The sequence below is a fragment of the Chrysemys picta genome, chromosome 9 (assembly GCF_011386835.1).
Source record: "Chrysemys picta bellii isolate R12L10 chromosome 9, ASM1138683v2, whole genome shotgun sequence".
NCBI lineage: Eukaryota > Metazoa > Chordata > Testudines > Emydidae > Chrysemys > Chrysemys picta.
The window spans coordinates 11,317,811-11,338,889 of record NC_088799.1 but is presented as its reverse complement, the minus strand read 5'-3'; the positions used below and the strand labels follow the sequence as shown (position 1 = coordinate 11,338,889).

The 21,079-nt window shown below is 37.4% G+C and overlaps 1 protein-coding gene across 2 annotated transcripts in view; it reads left to right on the top strand.

Moving 5' to 3' along the window:
* Positions 1-20,647, top strand: part of PIK3CA (phosphatidylinositol-4,5-bisphosphate 3-kinase catalytic subunit alpha) — a 65,428-nt gene extending 44,781 nt beyond the window's left edge. For both annotated transcript variants that reach the window (XM_005285954.5, XM_008170666.4), the window contains exons 8-21: positions 1,253-1,405; positions 1,526-1,660; positions 10,838-10,962; positions 11,329-11,410; positions 11,947-12,111; positions 12,750-12,853; positions 14,725-14,896; positions 15,305-15,411; positions 15,882-16,003; positions 16,752-16,830; positions 17,726-17,896; positions 18,468-18,585; positions 18,855-19,006; positions 20,098-20,647. In XM_005285954.5, coding sequence (XP_005286011.1) covers positions 1,253-1,405; positions 1,526-1,660; positions 10,838-10,962; positions 11,329-11,410; positions 11,947-12,111; positions 12,750-12,853; positions 14,725-14,896; positions 15,305-15,411; positions 15,882-16,003; positions 16,752-16,830; positions 17,726-17,896; positions 18,468-18,585; positions 18,855-19,006; positions 20,098-20,368 — 1,956 coding nt within the window. In that variant the 3' untranslated portion in view covers positions 20,369-20,647. The remainder of the gene's footprint in view (positions 1-1,252; positions 1,406-1,525; positions 1,661-10,837; positions 10,963-11,328; positions 11,411-11,946; positions 12,112-12,749; positions 12,854-14,724; positions 14,897-15,304; positions 15,412-15,881; positions 16,004-16,751; positions 16,831-17,725; positions 17,897-18,467; positions 18,586-18,854; positions 19,007-20,097) is intronic.
* Positions 20,648-21,079: the final 432 nt, after the last annotated feature.

Here is a 21,079-nt window from a genome sequence, read left to right as displayed (position 1 = left end):
ATTATCCATGCAGCACTAATTGTGGTCTGTATTGTTGAACAGAAAGGGTTAGGCCAAAATTTTCAAACATGGGTGCCTAAAGTTAGGTTCCTCAAGCCATTCTTAGGTGCCTAAAAAATACAGGTGTGTGAGAAGGTGCTGAGCATTTGTATCTCCTTTTGACTTAAATGGGAGTTGGGGTTGCTAAGCAATTTGAAAAAAATCATCAAGCTTTACAGAGGTGCCTAAAATGTGGGTTTTGGATCCTAACGTTAAGCATCCAGGCTCAAAAACTTTGGTCTTAAGTGGGTGTGTGGGTGTGTTCTGATGCACTATCCATTTTTTTGTTAGTTTGTGAGTATATAAGACTGCAGTTTTGTGCAGTTTAAAATCCTTGAAAGACTTACTTGAGGAAAAAATCCTGGTAGGCAGCTGTAGCTGTTTAGATTGTGTTCTTTGAAATGATTGTCACAGCAGCTGACAAGACAGAGGTTTGAAGTCTCACAGGGAAAATATGCTACAGCTGTCATAATTTGCTCTCTGCTAACCTACATATTTGATAATCCATACTTTCACATACACTGTCTCTCCACATTTGACAGTAAGGGTTTAATACCAGAGACATAGTGCTGTAATGATGTCTCATGACAAATCTTATATGTTCTGTAATATATTGTGTAAATTAAGTATTCTCACAAATAATTAAAACTAGATTTGTCAAAATGAACAGTACAACTTACGATGTAATTCTTGCCTTTTAATTGTTTGCTTTGCTCTTTTTGCTAACTTAAAAAATTGATTAATTACGGTAATACATCATTTATTCTTAATAGCAAGGTTCTACTACACTATTTTCCTTAATCCAGCTGACACCTGATATCCAAACAAGATTGCCTGAAAAAAGTATTGAGAAATATCTGATTCAGCGTGCATGCACATGACTTTCATGCGCATGTGGTGTTGTTGCTGTTTTCTTGGTTAGAAAACTTAGAAATCAAGATATAACAAACAAGCAAGTCAAAAATGTAGGAAAAATAGTGGCTGTTAACTATGCTGGCTTTCATTTTGATAAATTATATTATTTCTGGTTCCCCATAGTGTCAATGCACTACAATACAAATAGTGTTTTGATCTACTTTATAATTGTGTGATTCCATAGTTCAGTTTTTCAAAAATCTTTTTCCTCCTCCCTTTATTCCTTGAAATCCAATATTGTACTATAACTTGATCACTCTTCACTCTCATTTATTAATGATCATTTGATCTTTTTAAGGAACACTGCCCATTGGCTTGGGGAAATATAAACATGTTTGATTATACAGACACTCTTGTGTCTGGGAAAATGGCTTTGAATCTGTGGCCTGTGCCTCATGGGCTGGAAGATCTCCTAAATCCTATTGGCGTTACTGGGTCAAATCCAAATAAGGTAAATTGATGCTTATATTCTAATTTCAGCCTTAGTAACACACATCTACTTGTTCAGATTATAGTGATTTCTAATTTATAATTTGTTTGAGAACAATCATGAAAATTCTTTTTTCCTCAGGAAACTCCATGTTTAGAGCTGGAATTTGATTGGTTTAGCAGCCCTGTAAAGTTTCCAGACATGACAGTGATTGAAGAACATGCCAATTGGACTATATCTCGAGAACTAGGGTTTAACTACAGCCATGCGGGGCTGGTAAGGAGAATTTATTTTCCAGGATTAGATACTAAAACTTTAAAATATTTGCACATTTTGAAGTGCTTTATTTGTGGGGGGAAATATATTTTATATCAAAATACATGAAGCCAAATTTTTTTGATAAACACCAGACAAAAAATGGCCAACAGGTTCTGTCTCTTGCAGTAAAACATCTTGATGCTTCACTGATCAACCAAAATCTTTTAAGGATATAACTGTGTCTTACTGTGCAAACCGTTCTGGACTTTTTTCCAGCTTATATAAACAATTTGTCTAGATGTCTGAACGTTACATTTTTTGCAAAATTAACTTAATAGGGTTAGATTCTCCATCAGTGGCACTATTTCTTTTAATTTTTCCCTCTCTCCCCTCCCTCCCACAATTTCTTGTCTGTTGTATATACGTTTAATCTTTGAAAAAATCTTTCTTTTATAGTCTGTAATATGCTCGTAACTTCTTTGGCAATGCTGATCTCTAAGTTCTATGTTCTACCAAACTGCCAAAAGTTAACTTTACTAGTAGTCAGAGATTCAGTGTCTTGAGCTGAGCCCCATGCATTCTGCGATTCGGTGGCCTTGAAATTTACCACCAAATCTATCTATTGCTTCAAATGCTGAGCTTCCTTTTTTTATTAAATTATATTTCTAGCCCTGATGATTACGTAGAAAACCTAAAAAATGTGAATGAAAACCAATTCAATGTTTTCTTCCTGAAACAATAGCTCTTATATGTAAACTCATTCATGTCAAAAGACTGGCACTGAAACCTAAAAATGGTAGTTTAGGTCCAGTTTACTTCAGAATCCCATGGGGCCATGAGTATATGCTATAACCTTAGAAGACAGACGCTAAGTGCTTTTCCAAACCATTCAGACTGTTTGTTTTTATTTTGTACATCCGTTTTGTTCTGGCTGGGCCAAACATGAGTGGCGCTGTCACCCCAAGAGCCACGTCGCAATGCCACTCAGTCAAATTTGGCCTGGCTGCCTCCACAAACCTCCCTGAAATTAATTTGAAAATGTTGGTCAGTATGGACTGCACTGTGTCTGCAAACTCTTCAAAATGCTTTCTCCTGCCCATGAGTGCAACCTCGGTCTTGGTTGGGTTCAGCTTCAGTCAGCTGTTCTTTGTCCTTGAGCTGATCTTTTCCAACCACTGGGGCGCCCTAATGGTAGTGGCATGGCCATGGGTGGTGAATGATAAGTAGGGCTCTGTGTTGTCTAGATATTGCAGTCTCCTTCTGTTACCATTACTGGCCAAAGTTTCAAACATAGATGCCTAGAGTTATGTCCGCTTCACCTTCTTTAAAACACGCACACACAATTCAGACTTGGGTGTCCTATTTTGCACATAAATAAGGAATAAATTGTCTTTAAGACGCAGCCCTGAATAAGAGGGGAAAGGGTAATATAGGCACACTGCCCGTGGGAGCATCAAGTTCAGGGTGAATAGAAATCTGTGATTTCTTTTGGAAAAACTAAAACATTATTTTTATTTAAATCAGATATTTTTTTATTTTATTTAAATTGTTTTTTAAAAATAACTCTTTAAAATGAAATCTGAATGTAATACAAAATATGTTAAATCCTAAACTTCTTATAATCTCTTAAAACATTTTAAATGAGAAATAAATATGCTGAATCCATGAGCCTCTACCAAAAAAGCTGCTTTTTTTTTTTTAATGAAGAATGAAAATGGGAAAAAAATCTAACTTTTGAGATCAAGCTTTATGAATATGGCACATTAGGTCATGTACTGTATTAAAAGCTTATTTTGTTTAATAAAAATAAATTGTATATGCTGTTGTGTGTTTAATTAAATTCTAGTTGCTATCCTAATGCAGCTTGACACAAATCATGAGCAAAAATTAATTAGCTAGTAAATAGGCAATATATCATTCACCATTTTCTAACATGCTAAACATGTACAATTAATCAGAATCTGAAAATATTAAGTTATATAATTGCTTAAATAAAACTGTTATAATGTACCAAATCTAGTTCTATTTAGTTGTAAATCAGCATGTTTTAATGGGTATATCAACCAATGAGAATGCACCTTTCTTTAGAAAATAGTTGAAGTACAAATGGAAAAGTTGATTAAAATTGATTATTTAAATTGCCTTGATTTAAATCATTCCACTCTGATCAGGTGTCACTGAAGCTGAGGGTATGTCTTCACTACCGGCAGCGATCGATCCAGCAGGGATCGATTTATCGCGTCTAGTCTAGACACGATAAATCGATCCCCGAGCGCTCTCCCGTCGACTCCTGTACTCCAGCTCAGCGAGAGGCGCAGGCAGAGTCGATGGGAGCAGCAGCAGTCTACTCACCGTAGTGAAGACACGGTAAGTCGATCTAAGTACGTCGACTTCAGCTACGTTATACATAGCTGAAGTTGCGTAACTTAGATTGATTCCCCTCCCCCCAGTGTAGACCAGGCCTCAATATTTCCTCTAAGAGCCACAATACCTTCTTTTCTATCTGGAGGAGGAGTAAGTTATGATACCCCTTTATGTGAGACAGCATATATGCATCCCAGCTTGGCTTGTAGCCCTATTGTGGCCTCACAAAGTGGGTAGGAAGCCTCCCACCCCAATTCCTTTGTGCGGCCATGTTAGTGCTAGGTATGATCTAACCCTAAGTGGCCTGATTTTCAGAGAGGTTGAGAAGTTTGAATCTGATTGGAGCAGTGGGTGCTCAGTACCTCTGAGTCAGTTCATTTTATTAGGTGCCTAAATGTGAATTTAGCTGCCTAACTATACAATATTGGCTATCATCATCACTGTTGTAACTTACATGAAAGAAATAAGTATACAAAGAAATAAAGACACAGTCCCTTCCTTGAAGAGCTTCCTGTTTTTAAATTGTGATCAGAAAGAGGAACGCGAAAGGGAAAGGAGGGACAAAGTTGACAAAAAAAATTAGGGTAACCTGATTGATGTTACTTTATGAACCAAAAGGCATAGCAGTGGGAATAAGAGACAGATTTTGGTGGTAACATAGGACGAGATGTGACAAGGTTTGATAAGGGCCTGCATGTGAAAGGAGAAGGAAAGGGACAACTTTAAGAGAATACCAGAGTTGTGAGCTTGAGTACCCAAGGGATAGTGGAGTTGTCTGAAACTGGGGAAGAAAGGGTGAAGAAAAAAAGACAAAGTTTACATGTTTGGCAGCCTAGGATTGAGGAAGCAGTAGACGATACTGAAGAAATAGGAAGAGATGCAATCCTTAATAGATGAGGGGTAGATCTGAGAGTCACTGGCATAGTGGTGATAAGAGATCAGCCTTATGTATGAGGTTGTACAAGGAAAAGAGAAGGGGTATGAGGCAGACTCTGAAAAACTGTAAAAAAGTTGAAGAAGTGCGATAAGTCAAAGGCAACACTGAAGGAGGTTACATGCAGGTGAAGAACCAGGAAAGAAAGGGCTGTAAGTCCACATAAGATGAAGATAGTTTTGAGAGCTGGGTGGTCAACAGTATTAAAGGTAGCAAAGACTGAAGAGAATGCATATGGTCCTTAGGATTGGCAAGGAAGAGATCAGTAGTGACTATAATGAGGGTTTGTAAATTAGTGGTTTCTAAAGTGTTCATCTCTACAGTAGCTGAAACCTGTCTAGGTTCTTACTTTGAGCCCATGACTGTGGTACCTTTAAAAATTACAAAGCACTCTCCTGAATGTCCCTATTTCTCTTTCTTCAACGTGAAAGTAATAGTATGCACTAGGTGAGAGTTATGCTTTCAGAATGCTGTAGTTTTCTCCCACCTATAGGACAGATTAGTAGCGGGGGTCCTCTGATAATCACAGATGGACACATCTGCTCATTAATTACTAGTCCAATTCGTCTCAGCTGCAGAAGCTGCTTTAAAGTAGGAATGAGGCAGAGTTGCAGGATGGTCATGTGAGAATCTAGAAGTTGGGGGGGTGCATATCTGATGCATATTTGTATCTTCTTGATTGAGTGTAAATCTTGAAAGAACAGATGCTTTTTAGTTTTCTAGAGGCTTTCTGGTTTCTTTAAGGCTCAAATATAGCCACCTCAGTACTGTTTCTTCTATCCTTAGCTGAAACTAGAAAATGCAGAGAGGTATAAATTCTGATAGGTTTTTAAAGGCACAACAAAGATGATGTGATACTTTTTGAACTTCAGAAATATTCAGGGTTTGTTTTTCAAGGTTAGGTGGGTGTTTATTTCCTATTGAACCAGCTTGCTCATCCCTATAATACTCAGGAGCGAGATCATTGCAGTTAGAGGTGGAGAAAGGTGTATTAGCATCCATTTACATGTCAATCCAGTAATGCATCGTGCTACTCATACTCTCTCCTTTTTCTTTTCTTTTTTCACACTGCTACCTACTAAAACTATAATCTCCTACTTTGTGTCTGCCAAGTATCCTCTTGCTGCTCCTTCTAATCCCTATTTAAAACATTTTTCATAAAATCTTCCTAAATTTGTCTCATCTCTATTGGTATCTCCACATCATACCTGTTGTTCCTTTATATTGTCTTAACTGTTTTTATCTTGTAAGCTCTTTGGGGCAGGAGCTGTGTATTCTGTAAAGTACCACGTGTGTTTATGGCTGTATAATAGTAATAATGCCAAGTAACTTGAAAAGAAAACTTTGGACAAGACAATGCATGCTACACAGTCAAGATCTGACACAGGCTTAGAGTTTACCAGTTACCAATATACTTGTCAAAAATTTTAAACAAGTTAGTCCCAAATGCTGTGGAAATCACCAGGCCAAGTTACCATAATGGTGGTCTATAAAACATCTTCTGTTAACATACAAAACAATAGACATGTTTTTTTGTTTAATTTTGAAATGTTTTCACCCCCCCCCATTGCACTTTTAACCAATACATTAGTAGAAATATTTAAGATCAGGCATAGATACTGTTATAATGGAGCATTTATAGATCCATTGTTACTTCAAATATTTCAGAAGCTTTCTCAAATATTAAATGTATATATTATCTACTTTACTGTCCCATACTTCATAGAATTTCAAGTTTTTGATGTTGACCTCAACAGGATAAATGCATTTTCCCACTGGGCTTGACCTAAACCATGAACTTTCTGACCTAATATACAGGTACATTTTGTCTTATGATCCAACATGTGCAAATAGTTTTAAATAATCTTATTTTACAGTGGTATTAAGTGAAGGTCAAGAAAATGTAGGGATTTTTCCAAATTAGTGAAATAAAAGCAAATCTAGATTTGAACTGAGCTTCCTGATTCCTAGTCACTTTCTGAAACTTTTAGGCTACATTGAATTTACAGGGGGAACTGTCAACTTGAAATCTAGTCCGTTTTGAAAAATGAGTTTCCAGTGCTACCCTTAGGGTTACCATATTTAAAAAAATAAAAAAGAGGACACTCCACGGGCCCTTGCCCCGCCCCAACTCCGCCCATTCCCCAAAGTCCCCGCCCTAACTCCCCCTCCTCCCTCCCAGCCACGCGAAAAGGGCTGCCTGAGCGCTACTGGCTTCACGGTTTGCCGGGCAGCCTCCAGACCCTGCGCCCCCGGCTGGGCGCTTCCCCAGCGCAGCTGGAGCCCGGGAGGGGAAGCGCCCAGCCGGGGGCGCAGGGTCTGGAGGCTGCCCGGCAAACCGTGAAGCCGGTAGCGCTAGGGCTTCGGGTAGCCCCCATGCCTCCGGACCCTGCGCCCCCGGCCAGGCACTTCCCCTCCTGGGCTCTGGCTGCTCTGCTCCTCCCCTGACTCTTCGGCTCTGTTTAAGAGCCGAGCTGCCCGAGCGCTCCGGCTTCGGGCAGTCCCCATGCCTCCGGACCCTGCGCCGCCGGGGCAGAGCAGCTGGAGCCCAGGAAGGGAAGTGCCCGGCCGGCGGCTCGGGGCCCGGAGGCATGGGGGCTGCCCGAAGCCGGAGCGCTCGGCTCTTAAACAGAGCCAAAGAGTCAGGGGAGGAGCAGAGCAGTTGGAGCCCGGGAGGGGAAGAGCCCGGCTGGTATTTTTCCCGGACATGTTCGGCTTTTTGGCAATTCCCCCCCAGACGGGGGTTTGATTACCAAAAAGCCGGACGTGTCCGGGAAAAACCGGACGTATGGTAACCCTAGCTACCCTTGATCCCCTAAATCCACTTACCAATGTGTATAGTATGTAAACAAATTTCCTTTTTCCCATTTTCTTTTTTCCCTGCCTGGTTGCTTTTCAACAAATACCCACACAAACAAGAAGGAAAACTGAATAACTTGTATAGGAAAAAGAGTGAACTAAAGAAACAAACTGAAAAATCATTTTTCTGTAATCACTTTAAGTTACAGTAATCTTCATTGTTTATAACAGCTGCAGCTATAAAAAGAATTTCAGAAGTGTGGTTTGTCTTTTAGTTGATGATGCTTTAACTCTAGACCGTAGCACGTATGCTAGTTCTATTTCCTTATTTTTAATTTGGCTTTGTTCTACTTGCGACGAGCCTCTACCGGAAGCTAGATAAATACATGCTTTTAAAAAGTTTTTAATCCTATTTTATAAATAGTACATAAATGTGTGACTTTTTATAGGATGGAGTATATAGCTTCCCCACTCCTGGCATGAATCCTTTATCCACCAATTTACCTCCCATAATTCTCTCTTGTCTTAGGCTTTTTTTTTCATATCATCTCTTGCCATAACATCAAGTATATATCCCAGTTTTTGATGTCTCTGAGACATTTGGAATAGACATTATTGTGATTTATCTATTACATGTTCTTTTAAAAAAACATTTCCACTGGTGGTAGTTCTAAAGAATTCGCCTCTTCCCATATCTGACTCCAATTCACTTGCTTCAGAAGCTGCACGCATTAAAGTGAACAGGCTAGAGTGGCTGGATTATTAATCAGGTGAGAGATGGGTGGGGAACAAGTCAAGGAGGGATTTTCAGTAGATATGTGCTGCAAGGGAGTGTGGTATGTTCATTCCCTTTGGAAATGCTCATAACTTAAATTAATCCATTTTTAAATGTCCCCATGTAACACCGTGATCCATGCTTTGTGTGAGTAACTATAATAATACAGTAAACAAAAAAATGACATAACTAAAACTGAAGGCAAAGCATAGTACTTCCAGTCTTAAGTATCTATTATGTACCTTTTTTTAAAAGGCAGTAGGTAGCAGTAGGCTATAATCTGTCAGCTCCTTCTGCATTAAAATATTTTATGTACATTTTAAGTCATAATACTCTTTAAAAGACAAAACAATATGTCTGTCTGTCTCTGGGTGATTCTAGTTTGCCTTGTTTCTCAAATGAGAACCAGCCACACTTACAGAAAAATCTTCTTACCAAGATGTTGTAGGTCAGGGGTAGGCAACCTATGGCCCGCGTGCCGAAGGCAGCACACGAGCTGATTTTCAGTGGCACTCACGCTGCCAGGGTCCTGGCCACCGGTCCGGGGGGCTCTGCATTTTAATTTCATTTTAAAAGAAGCTTCTTAAACCTTTTAAAAACCTTATTTACTTTACATACAACAGTAGTTTAGTTATATATTATAGACTTATAGAAAGAGACCTTCTAAAAATGTTAAAATGTATTACTGGCACGTGAAACCTTAAATTAGAGTGAATAAATGAAGACTTGGTACACCACTTCTGAAAGGTTGCCGACCCCTGTTCTAGGTAGTTCCACAATGATGTTACCCAGTAATCTAGATCTGAAAGAAGGTTTCTGTCAACAAAATGGGAACTTCGGACAAAATTTAGTTTTTAATGCACGTTTCACATGGCAAAGAGGCTTACTCTTCACTTTTTTTTTTGCCACATTTTATAACTATGTATCCTGAAGATCTCAAAATGTGAATTCATATTTAAAAATGTGTGCAGCTGAATAAAATTAGATGTTTCTGGAGCATTTCAGCTTCTGACAAATCAATGGCAAAAATGATAGCACTTAGAAATAGAGTTGGATGAATATCTGATTTTTCAGTTTGCTGGTTGTACCAAAAAAATTGGGAGAAATTTTGTTCTGAGTTGACCCAAAACTTTTTTAGACAAAGTTCAAAATAAAAAAAAATGTGGCTTTTTTTTTTTCTTTTAAACTTAATTGTTGAGGTTTATTTAATCAGTTGTTTTGAATCCAAAAATCAATCAATCCAAAATCTTTTATTTTTAAAATGTCATAATAAAACGTATTATTTTTAATTTTTTGGATGTTTTTTTCATCTGAAACAATTCAGCAAATTTAACACAGACAAATCTGTGGTTTTTGGTGGAAACAAGTTTAAGATGAAAAATTTCACTATGCTCTGTGAATTGTGGCTTATGCTAAAGAGCATACCAAAGCTCTACATCACTGAAACCCCTTAGGAATTCTGTTTTTACCCTGCAAACCATTCCACACAAAAAAATCAGAAGCTCCATTACCCTGGCATCATGATGTAAAACGAAGAAGTTGTACACCAACCATAGACTAAAAGTTACTAAATTATAGGAGAAAGAAAGAAGGGGCCAAGGAGTCATGAATGACCAAGCTGGTTTATTTTATTTTGAATCTATAAAATGCATCTATGTAACAGGCTCTGAGCACATGAAATGACACTAAATGAACTCAATCACAGGATCCACCAGCTCCCCAGGGGGTTACTTTGAGTGTCCCTATCCCTTTGGGGAATCTGTTCAGCATTAACGGACACTGGCTTTACAGTCACATTGGAAATCAATTTGAACCTCTCCCTCTGATTTTCAAAGCTTCCTGGACATGTTCCACATTTCCTCTCAGACCTCATATTCACCTATTTTTTTCCCCACATTCTGCTTCTCCAGTCTTGGCTTTTTCTCTGCCCCCTTGCAGCAGATTTCCTGAATAGTTTGATAAATGGGGATGGGGTTGTCGCTTTCATCTTGTGGTTTATGGGGCTCTTGCTAGAATCTCATTTGATGGTAGTGTGCCAACTGCTATTGTCCCTTCATCCAACTAATTTCTTTGGAATGATATCCCTGCCCAAGGTGGTAAGCAGTTACAAAAATCAAAACATTATAAAGCTAGTACCTCTTCATCTTTTTTTAAATCTAATACAGAGCTGCACTCAGATTGAAAGAAACAACCAACAGATTTTTAATAATAGAGTGTAAATGATGCTACACTATATAAAAATACTTTGTTTACATCAGATATGTAGCTTGCATGAGAGCAGAAAAAAGTGTGTGGAAGGATAATGTACCATTTTCTTTTACAGAGTAACAGGCTAGCTAGAGATAATGAATTAAGAGAAAGTGACAAAGAGCAACTCCGTGCAATTTGTACTCGAGACCCGCTGTCTGAAATTACTGAGCAAGAGAAGGACTTCCTTTGGAGCCACAGGTATAAAGAATCATAAAGATGGGGTTCTGGAATTCTCTAAAACACATAATTGACTTGAATTCTGACCTGTTGTTCACTATGTTCCTTGCTATGGTTAGCATTTTAGGAAAGTATATATTAGTTTTATACGTCTATGTAGGAAAGCTGGTGATAGAAGTAATCATTATGTGCCTCAGTTCTGCAAACTTGCGTGCCTGGACAGATACCTGTGCCATGCAGAGCCCTGCTGACTTCAGTGGGGCTCTGCAGGCATAAAGGTAGATAATATTTCAGGATTGAGGACCATAGTCTGCTGTGATCAAAGTAAATCTACTTACTGTTTACCTCTAGTTTGTATATGCAAGTTACATTTTTTCTCTTTTACAGACACTACTGTGTAAATACCCCAGAAATTCTACCAAAATTACTTTTGTCTGTTAAATGGAACTCGAGAGATGAAGTAGCCCAGGTAATATACTGCAATCAAGAAACTTCGCTAAAAGACATCATTTTAAACACAGTATTTTGATTTTTAAAAATGATTTTCTTCAACTTGCATGAAAGTGAGCAATCGTTAGTTAGAATATGTTCTGCTCGTGCAACCCATTGGTTGGTGTGTGTTCTGTCCCCCTCTGTGCCTGATCCACAGATGATATGGGTCTGTTACAGCTAATGGCTCCAGAGCCAGGCTATTTAGTTCAAGAGACTTATGCTTTTCCCTCTAGAGGTCCCTGGTTCAATCCCTGATGTATTGCTGACCAGTGAGTTACACTGGGTTGACATTACTGACTATGGAATGACTGAGGTGGTAATTCTTACTATAGCCTTTTTAATAGTAGATAAAATGTTTAGCAGGTTGTAGTTTACATCAAGTTAGTCATTTGTGAGATCAAAGAGTAAATTCAATTTTTAAACAGGAAAATGCTTGCTGGTCTTACATGGGTTGTCCATGCAACTGCTTAAAATGTCTGGATTATGTTGGGTTGCTGTTTTTGTTCCACACAGATGTACTGCTTGGTAAAAGACTGGCCTCCAATCAAGCCAGAACAGGCAATGGAGCTTTTGGACTGTAATTACCCTGACCCAATGGTGCGAGCATTTGCAGTTCGGTGTCTGGAGAAGTATTTGACAGATGACAAACTGTCTCAATACTTAATCCAACTAGTACAGGTACCCTAGCTTGTTCTGTTAAATTAGAGGTTATGTATATTTGTTGTTGACAATTTGTTTTTAATTGTTGCTTCTTAAATCTGATGTAGCAAGAAGAAAGAGAAGAAATCTTGACAAACAGTAATTCCCTAGTGATTCTGGGGAATAGATAATAAATACAGTAGTTGCAACCTTGAAAGATCAAACCTGGTTTATTTTACTGTAAATAGGATATGAGATGTTAGGACCCTGCAAGGAGATACAGAGCTGTACTGCTGATTCACATTGGCAGCCAGACCATTTGTCTTTCTGCAGCATGGACTGGGCAGGTTCCCTGAAGAGGCAATTCTAGAAACCTTAGCAAAATGAGGCTAAAATTTGGTTGGTGTCAGTTAAGTTAACAATAAAGGAAATGTCAGATAGGTGGTAAGTTTGGATTTTATCCAGTGTGTGTACTGTTAAGCAGGGTTGGAACAATACCTGCTAACATTTACAAACTCTAAAATATGAGGGCCAGACATTCTTGAGTTATAAAATCCTTTTCCAGAATGTGGCTCTTTTTTTATATAGTATGTTGTCTGGATGTGTATTATCCATGGGAATATTTGCAAAATGAAAGCTACAGTTCCAAATTCTCATTTCTTCTTACCCATAAATAGGTTCTGAAATATGAGCAATATTTGGATAATCTGCTGGTGAGATTTTTACTCAAGAAGGCATTGACCAATCAAAGGATAGGACACTTTTTCTTTTGGCACTTAAAGTAAGTTTGTTTGGGAAGTTTTTGGGGTAATGGTGGGTTTCCACCAAGCTATACCACAGTAGTTAGAGGTATGAAATGTCAGACTAAAATGTCCTTTTTTCTTAAGCTATTACCTACCATAAGTTTTTTTTTTTTGTTTTGTTTTTGTATTTTGTTTTTTGTTTCCTATATAAGCAGCATGACTCCCCAAACAAAATTAGTTCTCAAATCTGTAGTCAGTTTAGGTGTCTAGAAGTTTGGAAAGATACAGAAGATAATAAACTACCTCTTTTTTGGTAGTAGCCAGCATTGTATCTAAGGTAGGAATGTTATGCTCAGTCACTGAAGAGAACTGAATTCCTTCTCTGATCGGCTGAGGGTATAAATTTAGGGCCCCATACTCCCTCAATCCACAATAGATCTCCTACTGTTCCCAGTGGAAGGTTTATACAAAGATCAATAACTTTTAATTATTTATTTATTCAAGACCCCGTTATTGCATTTAGTATCACTAAGAAAGTATGCTCCCCTTTAAGAGCACCATTCTTCATTGGTCTTCCTCCTCTTCTGTTTCTTTCACTCTTTCCTGTCCTCCAGTTAATGTTTACTGAAGCAGTCACTCTGGCTTTACTGTATACTTATTCTGTTCCTATAGTTAGACCTTTGTTGTTGCATTATATCATACTTATTCCTGCCATGAGTGCAGGGGACTGGACTAGATGACTCTCAAGGTCCCTTCCAGTCCTGTGATGCTATGTCATGATCATTGTTCCACTTTGTCTTTCTACTTAAATCACTGCTGAAAGTGTAATGAAAAGTTTTAAAAAAAAAATAGGTGGTGTATGATGTTGAAATTTAAATTAAGATTGCTGAGGAGTTAGTAACCGGATATGTACAGTGTGATTATCAGCAAATTCCACATGAACATAGCCACTGTAGATAATTAGCTCATATCCGTTGCTTGCTTTCTAAATTTAAGATATTTCAAATTACTTTTATATGCAAGAGCCTTTTAAAATTGCCTGTTGTGAAGAATGTAGGAATTATATGTATTTTATGAATATTTTTTATATATATATACACACCATGTGGGTTTTGAAGTTACTGTGCTGCTGGCGAAAGAGTAACTACGTTAAATCAGCCATAATTAACTAACTTCTCTAGGAACCAAAAGTTAATGGTTGAGTGTAGACAATCCCGATGGACAGTTCTCAAATGGACAGTGGAGCTGATAATTCCTTGGAGGTTTCCCTCCACTAATGTGGAATTGGGTTGACAGGCCCCATTGCAGGGGAGTGCAAGAGCTCCACTTGACACCCTTAGAGTTTCAATGCAGGAACTTTCAAACAGAGAGATTGAATGTAGTTGAAAAGCTGTAGCTTCTGAGTCATAGAGATAGAGGGTCTGCAGAGAAGCAGGCAGTAACTCGGTCCCTGGGAAAACAGGAAGGGTGTCAAGGCTAAATTAGGCCTACTTGGTTGCATGAGGTAAATGCTATGTTTGGGCAAGACTGTATGCTTTTGTTATTTTTAAACGTTTTCTCTCTGCTTGTTATGTTCCTGTGGATGGATAAATCATACTGTTTTGAACAAGCTGTTCTGTCCCTGTGTTTAGCAGGGGATCACAGCTCCCAGAGTGGGGTCTATAGCAGAGACCAAAACCAGTTGGACCTGCTGAGGTAATATGGGGGGTAAGCAGGAGGCGCTGTTGCCTGGTCCGTTCAGCCTAAAAGTGGGCTGAATTGTGGAATTCACTTCTGAGAGAAGTGCAACTGTAGGCCTGTCTCTTGGAAATGGTGCCCACTGAGAGAGAGGGCACAGGGACAGCATCAGCCCTAAAAAGTAATACCTGTAAATGTTCTTCTTTTACCTGAAAATGTTCTCTTTTGATAGGTCTGAAATGCACAATAAAAATGTAAGCCAGAGATTTGGTTTACTTTTGGAGTCCTACTGTCGAGCATGTGGGATGTACCTAAAACATTTGAGCAGGCAGGTGGAGGCTATGGAGAAACTGATAAACCTCACAGATATTCTCAAGCAGGAGAAGAAGGATGAGACACAAAAGGTATTACTGTTATCAGAATACAAGAATTAAATATGTTTAAAAGTAGTTTAATAAGAATTGGGTCTTTATTTGGTTAGTTAAAACAGTGTGGTATTGTTTACTCCAGTAAATAATAAAATTCCTTACCAGGTGTTGGAGATATTTTTACCGTACCCACTGTTGTTGGCCAGTTGAATAGGTCATTTAGATAGAAGTTATGTCATACAACTATTCTCAGGTAATATAAAAATAATGCTTCAGTTCTGGTGATATGTGGCTAATGTGGGATTGTTGTGTGTGTTTTTATTTTTTTTTTAAACACTTGCATTACACAAAATTACAGCTTAAATCAAAATTAAAACTCAGCATGTATGTACATCTTTCTCATATAATCAAAAAGCTCTCAAATTAAATGTGATTACCGTTCAGGTACAGATGAAGTTTCTTGTTGAACAAATGAGGCGGCCAGATTTCATGGATGCTTTACAAGGTTTTATTTCTCCTCTTAACCCTGCTCATCAGCTGGGAAATCTCAGGTATGTTCTTCGCTTTTGGAATTTATCAAAATATTTAATTAGACCATTTTTCTGAAATTAGTGCGTCTTGAAAAATATTTTAAAATTTGCAAATGTACTAAGAAAATTGTATAGTGGATACTTTTTTTTTAACCTTAAGCCAGTAGCATCAATAAAACAACTTTAAATGACCACAGAATAATGCTTGCAATTTTTGTGAGGAACCTTATTATGTGGCCAGAAGTGATGCTGCCTGAAGATTATATACAGCCAGTTTCCTTCTCAGGCAGCACAAGTTAGTGCACTTCTTGCTTTAAGTTTAAGGCTCATGAATGAAAATTGGTTGTTAACTGTCCATCTCGGCCCATCCAGTGTCATATCAGCCATAATTGTTGGGGGAAGGAAAGGTGAAGAGAGCAGGAATATTACAAAAACGCCATTCACTAATGTCAACAATATACTTATTTAGAAGAAATCTTATCTTTTTGTAGGCTCGAGGAGTGCAGGATTATGTCCTCTGCAAAAAGGCCACTGTGGTTGAACTGGGAAAACCCAGATATTATGTCTGAACTGTTGTTTCAAAACAATGAGATCATCTTTAAAAATGGAGATGGTAAGGGCACAAAATACATACATATCCTGGTTAACATATTCCAGAGAGTTGTGTGTTTATACATAAACTTCTCTTCTCTTCTCATACCTTGCCTGTTGACTTTAATTTTTTTTCTAAATAATTTGTAGAATACATGTTAAAGAAATAAACATACCTTGTTTGGCTTTGCTAATTAGAGTTTCTAAAGAAATAAGCATGTAAAAAATGAACAGACAAACACATGCACAGTATTTTTGTAGCTGTGCTCCTAGGCTATTCCTTTTTCAAACACTCATTCTCTCTTATAACAATATTTTGAACTGTTTTTTCCTCTTAGAACATGACTCGTGTATGCACTGTACTTTCCGTAGTATTGAAACTGATTTGTCTAATATTTTCGTACGCTTACCACAGTATTATTTAACTGGAATACTATTCAAATTTTAAAATGCTTTAGAATATTTGCTCTAATTTGTAAAGCCATGTTTGATATCTATCTCATTAATCCAGGCAGACTTTAAAGTTGTATCTTAATAATCGGTCTTGAAACTACCCCAACTCTTTTACATTAATTCTTAAACGTTAAAGGTTGCTTTTGACTTCTGCATAATGATAATACATTTTAGAGAACATAACTTTAGTGAAATACACAACCTACTGTCCCGGTCTAAAATATATTGGAAAAAAATAAATAAAATGGCATGTTACAAAAAGCTTTCGTGCTCATCTTATAAAATCCACAACATCTGTATGTACTTGAATATTTCAGATTTACGCCAGGACATGCTGACACTTCAGATCATTCGAATTATGGAAAACATCTGGCAAAATCAGGGTCTTGATCTACGGTAAGCAACAGAGTATTCTCAAGTGCCATTCTTAATGTTTTCTGTTTAACATATTCACTACAGCTGGTTCCCTTCCTTTTCCATGAAAAACAATTGTAATACTTAAAATGATTAGTAAGCATGTTTCTGTATGTTATACTGTAACTTTTATAGCTTCAAGATATCCAAAATATTGGGGTCTATAAACTGATCAGTGCTTTATGTGAAAATTTATTTTGGTGGCCTCAGTCCAGTTCCAAGGAAAGGCCATCAGTAAGACTAGCTTAAGACCAGCATTGCTGCAGTTCATGGGTTTCCATTACAATTTTATAATATTGTCAGGTAATAGCTCTGGAAATGTATTTTTAAAATTGCATGTGGGAGGTTTCTTAAAGTAGGCTTTACTTAAGCATTATTCTGTATTATGCGTTTCTGGTAGCACTCAGGTTGTGCTGAATGTTCCCTTTCTGAAAGTCTGAAGACTGTCCTGCCCTTAGTATTAAAGTCTGAAGATCTGTACAGAAATCGGTCTTGATAAATCCACCTACATTCTGAAAGTTCCATTAATGATTATTGATAATATTCAGAGGTATTGGGGAAACCATTAGTAATTTTCAGTTTAAATTTTTTCCCAGTATAAAACTAGGAAATAACCTGCCAGATGCAGTGGCCACAGAATCAGGCACATTATTGAACTCTAACATTCTTGCACACTTTTTTCTCTCAACACTTCTGATGATACAGCTGTAGGGTTTTCAAATGTATTTTCAGCAGAACCCTATGAAGTAAATCCAATAATAGATGGTATTGATCTGACTAAGGTTACTAACCAAAACATGTATATTTTGTACTGATTAAAATGCTTTCTGTCTGAAAACTTGCTCTTTATAAAAAAAAATATTTTTTTTTCTTCCAGGATGTTGCCTTATGGCTGTTTGTCTATTGGTGATTGTGTGGGACTTATTGAGGTGGTGAGAAGCTCTCACACAATTATGCAGATTCAGTGTAAAGGTGGTCTAAAGGGCGCATTGCAATTCAACAGTCACACATTACATCAGTGGCTCAAGGACAAAAACAAAGGAGAAATGTGAGGTTTTTACTTTTCATTTACTTATTCTCCTTTTTAATTTACCTGTTTGTTTTTGTTTTTTTGATGGAGGCCTCAAAACAGAAATATTTCATGCCCCCCTTCTTGAATGGGAAACTAAGTCATACAGCGATACTCTACACCTGGTATTTTTGCTATCCATAGTTCTCCTCTTGAGGTTAAGGCATTGTGTGATATTGTTGTGACAGTGCAGCAGTTGGCAAAAAATTGTCAATTTAAGATATACACTTGCACAAATATATGGTTTAAATCTGAATTTGCATTGGTAGCTTATCAGTGAAAATTTCTTTTCTATGTCTTTAAAAAAGTTGCTCTAATGGTAAGTTTATTATTATTATTTTATCTTACTACAGATATTATTGTATTCCAAGAATGCTGAATCTCTCCCTAGCTTTTTGATTCAGTTCAATGATAAAATCCAAGTACTCTTGATTTGCGTGGCTTCGTTAAGCTAGTATACACATATCCTTCGTTACATGCATGTTATTTCTGCACTTCTGTGGTGTTAGAACTTCAGAAGAATAATGCCTCCAGTGTTTGTTTTCAACAGGTACGATGCAGCTATTGATTTGTTTACACGCTCTTGCGCTGGCTATTGTGTTGCTACCTTCATATTGGGAATTGGTGATCGTCACAATAGTAACATCATGGTGAAAGATGACGGACAAGTAAGATACTATTTTGCAAAAACCTCTCTTTAAAAATATTCACTTATGTAATATGTCATCTTCCATTTGTCTGATGTATAGACACTAATTGTATGGCATATTATAGACTCATAGACTCTAAGGTCAGAAGGGACCATTATGATCATCTAGTTTTTGATGTTTGGATCACAAAATCCATGCAAAAACTAGATGAACTGATGTTACTATGAAAGCTGTTTAAATAAGCAAAATAATTTTAAAATGTGTAACCATTTTCTCCCTCTTTAAAGCTGTTTCACATTGATTTTGGACACTTCCTGGATCACAAGAAGAAAAAATTTGGTTACAAACGAGAGCGTGTGCCATTTGTCTTAACGCAAGATTTCTTAATAGTGATTAGTAAAGGAGCCCAAGAATGTACCAAAACAAGGGAATTTGAAAGGTAAGCCATTTCTTTAATTGAGCAGTTATTTCACATAAATGAAAATATTTAATCAGTTTTTGTATATATTTGGGTATATCTTGTAGCAAAATATCTTTTAGATATAATAAAGAACCAATGATCTTTAATACTTTGGCCTATTACCTGAATCAAGCTATGTGCTATAAGACCCTATATAGGTAAATGTAGAGCTTAATGTAACAAAGAAACATAATGTAGGCATCCAATTTTACATTAATTTCAGTTGTGGGACACAAATCTCTTTCAAATTGTCCACCTAGGGTAGATCTTTGTCTGGTTCTCAGCACTCAAGTCCTGTGGGCCTGATCCTTCAAGGTGCTGATCCACAATTCCCACTGACTTTGCTGGATCAGGCACATACATAACCACTTAAGGATACTGGATTTAAAAATGTAATTTTACTCGTATTAGAACCTTGGTAAATTTTACTGGTGATGAGCAATTTTGTTTTAATGCTTAAAATATGTATTCTTCTTAGACTTGCGTAACTCAAATGGCTCAGTGGATTTCCTTAAACATCCCTAAATAATTCACCTTTTGAGACAGCTTATGAACTGAAAATAGGGCTTTATAAGCGAAGGCCTGTCTCCAATTTACCTGGTATCAATTAGTCACTGAAAAATCACTTGAAAATTAACCTAATCTAAGGGCAAATCTAATCTACAGCGCTATATCGGCGCAGCTGCACCGATATAGATGCACCACTATAGCGACTCTCCCGTCGGAATAGCACTGGTGTGGACAGTGCAAAACTTGCGTTGCTGGGGCAGAGGTGCTTTTTCACACCTCTGAGCAACGTAAGTTAGATTGACTTAACCAGTAGCATAAACTTTCCCTAAGTGGAGGACATTTAGGAAGATGATACAATGAAGAATTTTTTTCAGTGCCATTGTGGCATTTACATTATATTAAAAAAAAATAAAAATAAAAACACCCCACAGAGTTGGCCTCTCAAACTTTTTATAGTGGCCTACTTGCCTCTCATCTTCTGTTTCCTCCAAAAAATGAAAGTTGTTGTGGTTCCAATAGCACCTATCTTGAACCAACCAACTCTTGTCTTTCTTTTCAAGGTTTCAGGAGATGTGTTATAAGGCTTACTTAGCAATTCGGCAGCATGCCAATCTCTTCATAAATCTCTTCTCCATGATGCTTGGCTCAGGAATGCCAGAATTACAGTCTTTTGATGATATTGCGTACATTCGAAAGACACTTGCACTGGACAAAAGTGAACAAGAAGCTTTAGAATATTTCATGAAGCAGATGAATGATGCTCATCATGGTGGCTGGACAACGAAAATGGACTGGATCTTCCACACAATAAAGCAACATGCCTTGAACTGAAATGAAAGTGAAGAATTTAAAAAACTGATAGCCCACTTATGGGTGCTACACTGCACTGTTAATATTTGTCAGCAGCAAAGACTGGTTGCATTGGAATTGCACAAACCACAGACGGCATTAGAATTTACAGCAAGAGCAGAGATGAAATATCCAGACGTTCAAAAAAAAAAGGGGGGGGGAGCGGTTCGGATAGCACTAAAACTGTACACTTCAAAATTAAGCTTTCGTGTGATGTGCAATTTCATATTATGCCTTAAACCCAAAAAGGTAAACTTGGAAGATTGGCAGGGTTTTTTTGTTTGCTTTTAATTCAGATAATTTGGGAAAAGGAAAATCATGCTATCATCAAAAATAAACCATCACATATTACAGTAGGTCTAGTATCACTTTAAAGATTATGTAGGGTTTCAAAGAGTTGAAAAGGAAGAAAATTTAGTGTTTTCATGGTTATTTAAATAGTAGGTATAGTGTTGAAACTGAAGGCGTTTTCAGCTCAAAGATTTAAAAGATTAAAGTGAGGGGACAGTTCCTTTTAAATTTAGTCAGAGGCATAATATATTTTGGTTTTAATTGAACCTTTGACTTCTGGATCTGTCATCTGCGCCATTTTGAAAGAAGTAGGAAACAAGCCTACTATGTATGGTATTCTCCTGGACAGTATTTGTAGGGATAAAATTTATAGCTTCACAAAGAAACTCTGGTCCCCACCAT